General features: G+C 42.2%; 2 protein-coding genes across 2 annotated transcripts; one reads left to right on the forward strand and one right to left on the reverse strand.

The window, feature by feature from the left end:
* Positions 1 to 255: 255 nt before the first annotated feature.
* On the forward strand, positions 256 to 5,914 carry bokb (BCL2 family apoptosis regulator BOK b). The gene is made up of 5 exons (XM_061084898.1): positions 256 to 374; positions 787 to 1,118; positions 2,345 to 2,473; positions 4,981 to 5,144; positions 5,617 to 5,914. Exons 2-5 carry the CDS (start codon positions 896 to 898, stop codon positions 5,740 to 5,742), a joined length of 642 nt encoding a protein of 213 aa, XP_060940881.1. The 5' UTR covers positions 256 to 374; positions 787 to 895; the 3' UTR covers positions 5,743 to 5,914.
* A 1,946-nt stretch (positions 5,915 to 7,860) lies between these two features.
* LOC133017897 (peroxynitrite isomerase THAP4-like) lies at positions 7,861 to 9,288 on the reverse strand. The gene is made up of 4 exons (XM_061084142.1): positions 9,170 to 9,288; positions 8,741 to 8,850; positions 8,537 to 8,640; positions 7,861 to 8,221 (listed from the first exon to the last, which is right to left on the reverse strand). Exons 2-4 carry the CDS (start codon positions 8,787 to 8,789, stop codon positions 8,105 to 8,107), a joined length of 270 nt encoding a protein of 89 aa, XP_060940125.1. The 5' UTR covers positions 8,790 to 8,850; positions 9,170 to 9,288; the 3' UTR covers positions 7,861 to 8,104.
* Positions 9,289 to 10,854: the final 1,566 nt, after the last annotated feature.

A 10,854-nucleotide genomic window follows, 5' to 3' on the forward strand; every position in this document is an offset into this window, starting at 1 on the left:
GGAGCCGTGCGTCAAACCCCTCCCCTCCCGGGCTCTCCCAGTGCTGCAAAACCAACTCGTCCTCTGAGCGCCAATGAGAAGGTGGAACAACAGGTAGGCGTCATCTAACTAGCCCCCCCCCACGGATCAGTCAACCGGTGCTTTTCGGCAAAACGAGTGGACCGAGCAGCCCACGAGTTCCGAGAACCCGAGGCCCAACTTTACGCAGTGGTTTCCCCGGAGTGCCTGGAGCGGCAGCTGCTTGAGAGGAGACGAGTCCCAGAGAGCCGGTGGGAGATGTTTCCTGATTAATCAATTGCAGATCAATCATTGGAAGACTCGCATATTTGTGACATCAGGCGCGTGGGCATCTTTCTGTGGATACTATGTAACAGGTAAGCGTCTGTTTCTCATGGCGCACCAACACATTGATCATGAAATCAAATGTTCCACTCTGGTTATTTTAGATTTAACACTGGGAACAAGTCTGGTAAATCAGGGCTGGTCTGTTGGTGCCTTAGCAACACAAACATTTATCTTGTTATCTTGTGGTATCAGTGCTTGTTGCATAATCCAGAGAACTTTAGCAATATCTGGTCTGTCCCACAATGTGACTCACAACAATAACGCCTCCATTATATTCTTATATAAGTATCTGCTCTATTTTAGACGCTTGTGTCTACATGTGTTTATGCGCCCACATTTTTATTGTTTCTCTTCATCTTAGAGGAAAATCAAGATAAAATGATGTAGATCATAACAAGTTCTCTCTAGATGCCTCTAAATAAGCCTGTTTCTTTCCTGCAGCTGCCAAATCGTCTCCTATAATAACCGTCCTGGGGATAAAGACACACTGAGACACAGCTGATCCAAAGAGGTCAGGCATCCCTCTGACCCTGATCCTCTGCAGCAGGACATGGAGGTCCTGAGGAGGTCTTCTGTGTTCGCCGCAGAGGTCCTGGACGTGTTTGACCGCTCGTTGACAGAGAAGGAGCTGGTGTCTCAGTCCAAAGCCCTGTGCAGGGACTACATCTTGTCCAGGCTCAACCACAACGGCCTGGGATGGTCTGAGTCTGAACTCAACCTCTCTCCCTCAAATGCGGCGCTCACCGAGGTTTCTCTGGTCCTGCTCTGCCTTGGTAAGAGAAACCTGATGGCCTCTCAACTCTCAAAAAACAGAATGTCAAAACTATTCCAGCAACATGTTTATTCATTCAAGGCTGTGGTTGTCATCTCCTGTTGATCCTGACTTATAGCCCAAGTAACATAAAGTGGCCAAATAATTTATACTATGCTTTGTTTAAGTTTTGATTATTTGAAAATATTTACAGCCTTACCTGAAGTTATAAAACCATGGCTTCTACTTAACTTACAGCTAGACATAAACATTATGTCAATACTATTCTTTTAACTAGTGAAAAACTCAAATGTTTGCAATAAGGCTGCACAATCCTTAAGGTTTTGATAGTGGAGACATGTTGTTTTTTTTCTTTTAGATTCTGATCTGCATTAAATAAATGAATTTTAATGCATGTAAATCTAGAGGATGGTGGTGGATTTTAAAAACTCCTGTTAACAAGTAAACTGACAAATAAACAGACCTGAAAGATACCCCTCTAAGAAGAACAATCTTGTAATTGAGATTAAGACCAAAGTTTCAAGGCAAAATGTTAAAGACTAAATGTTAAAGAATTGATATTTTACAGTTTAACCTCAAACATTTATCACAAAAACTTAGAGAACTTGAATTGTTGAAATGTAGTCATAAATCCCCATTTCTCTTTTGTGCATTCTTTATTCTGTGAAATTACAGTTTTTCATATCTGTTAATATAAACGCAGATACCGATGTGTCGACACACTGCCACTTAACAAGCAATCAACAATATCTTGTGTGTCTTCAGCTGAAAGCCAACATGAGCTCACAGTTGTCATGGAGATATGATAATTAATTTTGGGCCTAAAAAGCAGATATGCTGCGCTCTTATCGACTTTCAGAACACAGTATAGACCGAGGACTTCCATCACTCAGCTTCATTGCTTATTGATTTATACAAATAAAGGACCTGGACCCAACTGACGTCCACATAATGTAGGTCTATTGTTGTGTGCTGTTTACTTCAAACTGTGATAAGTCTGAAGCAAGTGATAAGAGGAGGATTATGTCAGTGTGCGTGAGAACCAGGTGATTACATCCGGATGACTTGACACATTTCAGACAGCAGCTAAACTCCTCAGTGTCTCTGTGAAGACAGAGACGTTCAAATAATTGGTTTGAGCCGAATCTGTGTGTTTGCTTTTGGTCTTGTTCATTCAGAATAACCGTGTGTTCTTTTCTCCCTCTGTGCTCTCCCTCTGTTACCTAGGCGACGAGCTGGAGTGCATACAGCCCTCTTTGTACAGGCACGTGGCGCGGCAGCTTAACATCTCGGTTGCCATGGAGAACATGGTTTCGGATGCCTTTATCGGCGTGGCAACGGAGATCTTCGCAACAGGTACACGGTTGTTCTGAGCCGAAAGTGTCGACGATGACTTTGCAAGTTACGAGCTGGGCATGTGGGTCAGCAGGAGTGTCTGAGCTCAAACACTCTGGTGTAGATAGTATCAATCATTGATTATTGATTTGTGCTCTGTGTATAAAAGGTGTTGACTTGCTGTGAAGATATTCTACTTGTACTTATACACATCAAATAAGTTTTTCTCAAAGATGGTTTCTCTCATATTCATTCTTATCACACTGATGAAGTGGTCATTTTTCCAGCATGTTTGCATTTACTTGACTTCATCCACTACTCTCAGCACTCAATAGATTCTTGATACTTAGTGCCCAACATAATTTTTATGTCATCACTGCAAGACTGTCAATTTTACATGTATAAACTAGAATGGCACTCAGTAGGGCGCATACTTCTGTCCTTTTGTCACAAGGTTAAACTAAATGATATATTATGTGTGGATCAGAAGTTTTCATCTAATGTCTGTATTGGAACTGGCCTCCCACTAAATCACATCAGTCGGGCTCTAGTTTAAAGTATACCCCACCTTAAATATCATGGGTTGTCTATCAGACATTTTTTTCCCAGGTGGTCTCAGGAGAGGCTTCAGAGGGTTTTCTTCAGTTGTCTTGAAGTTGGCAAACGATCTTCTCAGAGCAGCGAAGACATTTTGAAATACGCATAATAAAAAACAACTGACTTTATGTTGTCTGCATAAGCCTTTGGGGGAGATTGGTCTGTTCGCATCACAGTGATCAACTCAAATCTGTCTCTATTCTAGGAAAGATCCAACCAGGCTGGTTTAAATGTGAATTTCATGCCTGTGTTCTCACTAAACTTGCGCCTATTGCGACGTCACGCGGGTGTAATTTTGGGAAACGGCGTGGGATTCCTTCTGAAGAATAACAAACTGGTGAACCCATGCTGCCCCAGCCTTCTTAGACCAGTGGAAACCTGGATATAAATAGAATAAGTTATGAAAGTTTGTTTTTCCTGCTGTTCTTTTTTCCAGCTTTGTGGTATTTGCCATCATGACGCCAAGTGCTTAACATGAATTTAGAAACCAGCAAGATATGGAATCCGACTGCGTATCATCACCACTTTTCGTGGAGCAGCCATCTGCACTGTGGTCTCCCTCAGCAAAATCAACATTGCTCGCCGCCTCTCCATCCATCTTCGCCCGCCTCCCACCTCTGCTCTCTCTCTTTCCGCCCTCCTCTCCTCCAGCTTTATCCTTGACAATCTTGTCTCTATTCCTGGCCTGCTTCTCCGTAGGGAGCGAGACGTGACGTGCTCTGACAGCTTTCATGGACCGTTATCTCATTTAAGCTCGCTCAGGGCTCTATCCCCTTATAGCCCCGGTCAGACGCTGTAGCCCAGCTCGGAGTTACAGTCATGACAAAGCAGGCAGAACCTATAGGAAGCTACTGCCATTACACCCTGAACTGGACCACAGACAGTCATTATAACAATCCCTGCTGCCCTGGAAACCGTACATACAAGTGGCTGGATGTCATTGATTATCAGAGTCATTGTTTCATAAGACGTAAACTTGGCCTTTTTCAGCTTTAAGAATCTTTTTTTCCCCAGAGAGATGAAGACAAAATCCTTTTCTGAACCCGGTAACTTCCCGACGCCTGAAATTTCCTCAGTGCTTCACCCACCTCAACGCAAAGGACGCACAATCTGGCTCCCTTAATTTACAGCTGGCGTGTGACGCAGCTAGGTCTGTTATCAGCCACCTGAACTCAAATGTGGCAGTTTGTTGACTTACACCTCATGTTTAGAGTTTATTGCAGTGCAAGGTCCACCAACGGCCCCACAGGCCTCCTGTCAGGTCCCAGACGATGAGCAAACCTCTGAGGAGATGGATGTTAAAGTTGGGCGTTGCCTAGGAGAGGAATGTTTATGAATACATATGGCAGTTTATTATTTCCAGTCATGGCCTGCATTTAAACATTAATTTGTTAATAATTTACCATAAAACAAACTTGTTGTCTTGTGGGAGCTCATAGTCTGTATAAAATTATTTTTCTTCTTCCTCACTCTTGTTAAGGGTCAAGGGCAGAGGGTGATGATCCTTGTCAGGCCCTGTGAGGCATATTGTGATTTCTGAATATGGGCTATCAAAATAAATTTGGATGATCTATTGAGTTAAAGATGGACGACAGGACAGCTCCCCAAAAGTGATTCCCAAGCATCTTGATGGCCTCCTGGTGGCTGCCGGCAGTAAAGGCCATAAATCCCTACTGATGGCCTTTCTGTTTCACCCAGATACAACTACATTTTTTTGGGCCTGGAAATCACTTCTTCTTTGCATCTCAAAAACAGCAGTTATTCTGTGCTTCCACTGGCAAGTGCTGTTTTTAGAGTGGCAAAGAAGAAGGGATTTCTACATCATTCTGCACTGTAAAGCTCAGACAATACAAAAGTAAACGCGATATAAATGAGTGTGTCAGCGTGTGACTTAAACACTAACCCATCGCTGTCTATTTTTCTCCCTGAAGGTATAACATGGGGTAAGGTGGTATCCATGTATGCAGTGGCTGGAGCTCTGGCAGTGGACTGTGTCAGACAAGGACGTGCGACCAACGTTCACATCATAGTGGACAGTCTGGGACAGTTTGTCCGCAAGTTCCTGGTTCATTGGTTGAAGAGACGTGGAGGATGGGTAAGTGACAGCTGCTGGACATGCTGATAATCATGAGCTGTGCTTTGGAGGAGGCTGTTTTCCTCTTTGAGATTTGAGAGAATTTTCCCATTTGAGTCAAGGAGATGTTGGTTTCCCAGGAACAGCATATTATCTCTTTAAAGAATGCTGAATTAGCATTGTTTCTAAAAGGCATTGTGGAAAACACAAAATTGGCTGTGACATTTTAGAAAACACAGGGTTAAAGCACTGCTTACCTCTGGTTTCTGCCTACATTATGAGTCATTTTGACTATCATGACTAATTAATGTTTATCTAATTCGCAGATCAGAGCTCAGATTGCTTTCAGTAGCATTAGAGAGGAGCTCTGCCAAATCTCATTTCATCCTTCACAGAAAGGCCTGGTCATCCTCTCCTCAACCTATTGTCTCTTCCTGTTGGTTAATAGCAACCAATTTGTTAAATATCTCTTAATGTGCTTCTTCTTTTTCAGGTGGAGCTCACAAAATGTGTAGTAAAGAAAGAACTCATTCCTGAACAGCCGTGGTTGTCGTCTGTCGTTGAGTCCCTGAAGTACTTCCTCACCACGATGTACGTCTACATCATGAAGGAGCCATGAAGAGTCGAGACGGAGCGCACAGCAGCCACGGCGTGATTGGTTGATTTAGAGAGTGAGATCTCAGACTTATCAACAAAAAGATGGTCACTGTGCTCGATGGGGACTCGGCCCGCCCGCAGATATCGGTCTGTTGCTGAAGGACCACCAGCAAATGTTTCATCAGCATCATGTTTGTGTTGTCTCGGGGGTCCGATGGGTGTGCAGGTGATTACCCTTCATCCAAAGAGTAGTCACCGTGATATTTAAGGGCATAAATGGAACAAGTGTGTCTCACTTCGCCTCCTTTGTATATTTTCACTCTGCTCACACCTCTGCAGTAAACCAGGCTTCTCCCACGTTGTGACTGTGATGTGTGATGATGTTCAGTGAGCTGCTGTGGGAGGCTGGTCATACTCCTGAGGTAAACAGTCGTAAGTTGTGATGTCACGTTCTTCTCAGGATATTACATTAGGCCGGACGCCTGTAACGTAATGAAAGTGGATGCTCAGCGGGCTGGGTCTCTGAGAATCCTGAGAGTGGGAACGACTCTCAAGGTGTTTTCACTCAGAAGAGCAATATCAGGTGGTATCAAATTCGCTTTTGTACTTGGTGAAAGCACAGGGGGTCTCTTTCCTGCTATGACCCAAAATGGTGTGACCTGGTGCAGTTTTAGACACGATTCATCCAGAAATGTCAGGTCTCGTTGTGCCCATTTCTGGCTGAAGAGCGGAGGCGTGATACCGACTGACTGCACATGTTTTGGCCGGTATTCATTTCCTTTTTAATCTGTAAATAGGTTATTTATGATTTTATATTTGTATTATAGTATAAAGAGTCGATTCTACAGCTCTTTGGAATGATTGTGTGAAATGCCTGATGGTTGTTACTGTGTTAACTTATAAATGTGTGTCTGAAAGTTTTTTTATTTTAATCCACAATAAACTTAAATCTTCAGACATGGACTTGCTGCTGATTATTTTTTAATGATATTTTATCCATCTGAATTTATGCCTGACCCTTTTCCTTTTGGGGAGTTGACGATCAACAAATTAAATAGACTGATAAAGATGGATCTCAGAAGTGAAGCCAAAGCGCATTTGTCACCTGGTGACTGGTTAGAGACTCCATGTTAATGGATGGGACATTGACCAAACTAAAAAGTCAAAGTACAAGTCAAATAAATTTCTCAAGCATGGATCACACTGAAGTTTGTTCAAGTTCAAATTTTTCTAGTCAGGTTTTAAAGAGTTATTCAGTGTTGAAGTGACGTTTGCACAGAAGGGAATTGTGGTAAATGTAGTTAGGGCCTAAGAAGCATTTGTATGGGTTTTATCTTACTTTTCCCAGTAGACGAATTATACCGATCATTTACTCAAATTAGAGTAATTATAGTTAACTTTGTGTCCTCAGCACCTTTCAGTACACAGTTACAGGGGCATTGAAAAGTAGGAAAAGAAAAATTGAAGGCAAATAACAGGAAACTGTTGAGAAAAAGCAAACAATATGAAGCAATTTTAAATCAATTTGAAGATCACACAACATTGGAGCACACAAATAGAGATATCAAAAATATAGATGAGAAAAGACTAAACAGATGGTAAGGTCAGAACTATGAGGAAGCACATGCTTAAAAAGTGTCTTTAGCAGAGATTTAAGAGAGGATAAGGAGTTTGTGTGTCTCTTCTCAGGGAGATTTTTTCCTGACAGAAGAGTCCCAGTCACCTCTGGTCCTCAGCTGGAACTGTGGAGTGGCGAGTTGGGTCTTTACTCAGAAGGACTGGTCAAAAGATCTGCAGTGTAGTTCGATGCAAGTCCAGGACATGCCAAAAGTGATGTTTGTTTAAGTTCAGATTTTTCCAGTCAGGTTTTAAAGAGTTATTCAGTGCTATAAATGAAATTAGTTGAAATATCATGATTGACAGCTGAGACTGACACGATTTTGTCGGGCGCGTGCATCAGTGGAACCTCGCTTCCTAGATTTGCTCCATCCCTATCACACAGACTCCTTTTTTTTTTTAACAAGTCCAGTAGGAGTTTTAGTTGATTCTGACCTGTGATGTAAATAATAACAAAAACAGGGAATTTGAACTTTCACATGACTTTATTAAAGTTGACATTCAAATTTGAACTCCACAAGGACAGAGGAAGAAGTACATAGGAAGTGAAAGAAAAACTAACACCAACCCTCAACAAACAAAAAGGTGACTCCAGAAGCACAGCAGTTACTTTAGCTGTCAAACTTATAGTGCAATGATATGTAAATCTGATACTGTCCTCAATATCATCCTTCATAAGCTCTAATTATTGACCAAGCCTTTTTTTAGCAACATTTGTCATTCCTGACAGTTATTTTCATGCAGGAGAAGCCTGGCTGCGTGATGATTCAAGATGGCCGACGGTAGATGACGTGCAAGTGCTGCATCATAGGCTGTTTGTCTGTTGCCATGGAAACTGCATGCTCCAGCCTTCCATCTGATCTGAGCTCCAACATTCTGGAAATCTGGAAGAAAAGAGGGTGAGGTTACATGACTCCTATGGAGGTCACTGTGACCTTTGAAATATAATCAGTTAATGTTTGAGTCCAATTGAATGTTTGTACCACATTTGAAGAAATTCTATCATTGCGTTCTCTTGATATTGTGTTCACAAGAATGAGACGGACAGCCCACGGCCTTATGCCAATGCTTAAGCATGATAATTCACAGAAAAAAGTTGCGTTGGGGTTTTGTGGTAAAATATGACAGATTTAATTTAGGAAACAAGTGAAGTAAATCATGAAGAGTGATGCCTAGTCATAAAAAAATCAGACATTTACCTGCTTGACTTGTGGCTTCTTGGCAAAAGAGGTTCTGGCCAGAGCATGGGTCTGCAGCTTCAGCTGCTTCCCAGTCAGCTCCCCCTCTTCAATCTCCATCAGACCTTCACAACACAATCAGTCAATACAGGCGAGTGTTTGTGTGCTTGAGACTTTGCAAATAAAAAGGATACAAGGGACAAAATCTATAAATTGTAATTATACCTGAGTTTTGTGCGATGATGAACGCCACATTGTTGGTTCCTGGCTGCATTTGAATGAAGCCACACTCCTGGTGCAGCGGCTTTTTAGACTCTGCATGGAACGCATTGAACCTGTCAACACAGAGTGGATCAAGCTTAAGTTTCCCTGTTGAATATTGGAGATGAACTTTGGTTTAATGACTTCTAGGTCCTATTAACTGATTTACAGTTCGGCATTACTCTTCAACTTTCTGGGCCTGAATCTGGCAATTCAGGCTCTGACTCTCTGGCAGTTACACATTTCACACAGGAGATGGTGCCCTCTCACCACAGTTACATCGAACAGATGTTCAGGATCAAGAGTGGGAATGAAGGCAGCACCCGTCTGCCTTTTCAATGATGTGTTGCATGGTGTTGCTTTTTAAGTTTGATTGCTCCCATGTTAACCTACCATGAAGTTTATCATTGGTTGTCCACCATGGCTTAAGTGCAGGGTCTCTGTGTAGCGGAAAGGTTCTATGGAAGGAAAGCTGCCCTCTCCAGGCTCATCTGACTCCCAGGAGCCAGTCTATGGGGAGGAGGCCTGCGTTCAACTCTGATTCTGGTAAAACACAAAATAAGCAAAGTTACTTCATGAAAACACAGACAGACAATTCACGTGAACGAGCTCTGATCTCACAGTGTGTGACAATGTGCGAGTGAGAGGGACGGGGGCCTGTGTGTGTGTCCGCTGTCTGGGAGCACACACGCACACAAGCACACTCTCTCTCTCCCGCTACTGGTATTTCACGACGGCCTGATGCGATGATTTAAAAAATGAACGTGACGTATATAAAAAGTAATTCGTTCACCGTTCTCGAAAAATATGTGCAACATGCACATCACTGTACAGGAGCCACTGCAGAGCCTGAAGAGCCATGCGGCTCTGGAGCCTTCAGGCTTTTCAGGCCCTCTGCACTACGTTCATTATGAGAGCAGGTTGGACCGTAAACGCACCACGGTGAGTTCGAGTTGTACGTGCAAAGAAACAACACACAGACTTCAACTACAACTGTGGGACGTTAATTCCAGTGAGTGAGTCTCTGTAGCAGGTGACATTTCAAACAAGCTGAAGATTAAAATGGAAACAACTTACCGGCGTGATAAACGGGACACGACATCTCTGATGTAAACAGGAAGGAATAAACAACTACACAGGACCCAACAAAAGGTGTAATGTCCTTCAATCAGACTGAGACGTGTTGAAGTGACGTTTATATAGGCGCACAGCAGGGAGTTGTGGGAAATGTAGTTAGGGCCTAAGAAAAAAGGCAAGAGTAACATTAAAGTAACATTTCTACATTTGTAAGGGTTCTATATTACTTTTCCCAGTAGTTGAAGAAGTATTCAGATCATTTACTCGAATTAAAGTAATTATAGTTTACTTTTTGTCCTTAGCACCTTTCAAAATGTATCTACCCTGGTTAAAAACGCTATACGCCTCGTACTGATGTCCACAATCACTTTATTCTTTGAAGATATGGAACACCGTGAAAACTGCAACAACATAAAACACATTTCACATACATTATTTTCACGGACGTTTCTAATTCAATACACAATACTTACATACAATATTATGAATAAGTACCGTTTCGCCTGCTTAGCCAGTAGTAGATAGTCCTATCTCAACTCTTTCTGTCTCTTTCTCTCTCGACGTACTTGGGTAAGCAAAGTGCGTCACTTCCAGCCTCAGACTTCACTGACTATTTCCGGTGGCGTTTGACTTTGACCATTAATCATTTAGATTGACAGCAGAACCATGAACTAGACTCAATTTACTTTCCATCATTAACTTATTTAACGTAATAAAATAAACATAATAAATAACAAATCAAATGACAATTGTACTTGTACTTCCGGTGTTGTCACAATAACACATTGCCGTAGCCATAGCGACAGCTACACTCCCACCAAATTACCTTCAATAAAACAAATGGAGATGTGAAATACATTTACACTCTTCATTAATGGTAATTTCCAAGCTCTGATCTGTTTGTTGTTGTTTTTTCTCGAAAATGAACCATGTGACCATTGGCTCTTAATCCATTGAGAGTTTGTCCTCTGCCTTGATGCTGTATTTTATCATGATAATGA

The sequence above is a fragment of the Limanda limanda genome, chromosome 13, assembly GCF_963576545.1.
Source record: "Limanda limanda chromosome 13, fLimLim1.1, whole genome shotgun sequence".
Classification (NCBI taxonomy): domain Eukaryota; kingdom Metazoa; phylum Chordata; class Actinopteri; order Pleuronectiformes; family Pleuronectidae; genus Limanda; species Limanda limanda.

What these genes read in the sequence shown, in the direction of transcription:
- bokb (XM_061084898.1), top strand. Translation starts at nt 896, where the DNA reads ATGGAGGTCCTGAGGAGGTCTTCTGTGTTCGCCGCAGAGGTCCTGGAC. An exon ending in TCTGGTCCTGCTCTGCCTTG is followed by an intron (nt 1,119 to 2,344) that starts GTAAGAGAAACC and finishes TCTGTTACCTAG; the next exon opens with GCGACGAGCTGGAGTGCATA. An exon ending in TGAAGAGACGTGGAGGATGG is followed by an intron (nt 5,145 to 5,616) that starts GTAAGTGACAGC and finishes CTTCTTTTTCAG; the next exon opens with GTGGAGCTCACAAAATGTGT.
- LOC133017897 (XM_061084142.1), bottom strand. Translation starts at nt 8,789, where the DNA reads ATGCAGCCAGGAACCAACAATGTGGCGTTCATCATCGCACAAAACTCA. An exon ending in CATCATCGCACAAAACTCAG is followed by an intron (nt 8,641 to 8,740) that starts GTATAATTACAA and finishes TGTGTTGTGAAG; the next exon opens with GTCTGATGGAGATTGAAGAG. An exon ending in AGAAGCCACAAGTCAAGCAG is followed by an intron (nt 8,222 to 8,536) that starts GTAAATGTCTGA and finishes CTTTTCTTCCAG; the next exon opens with ATTTCCAGAATGTTGGAGCT.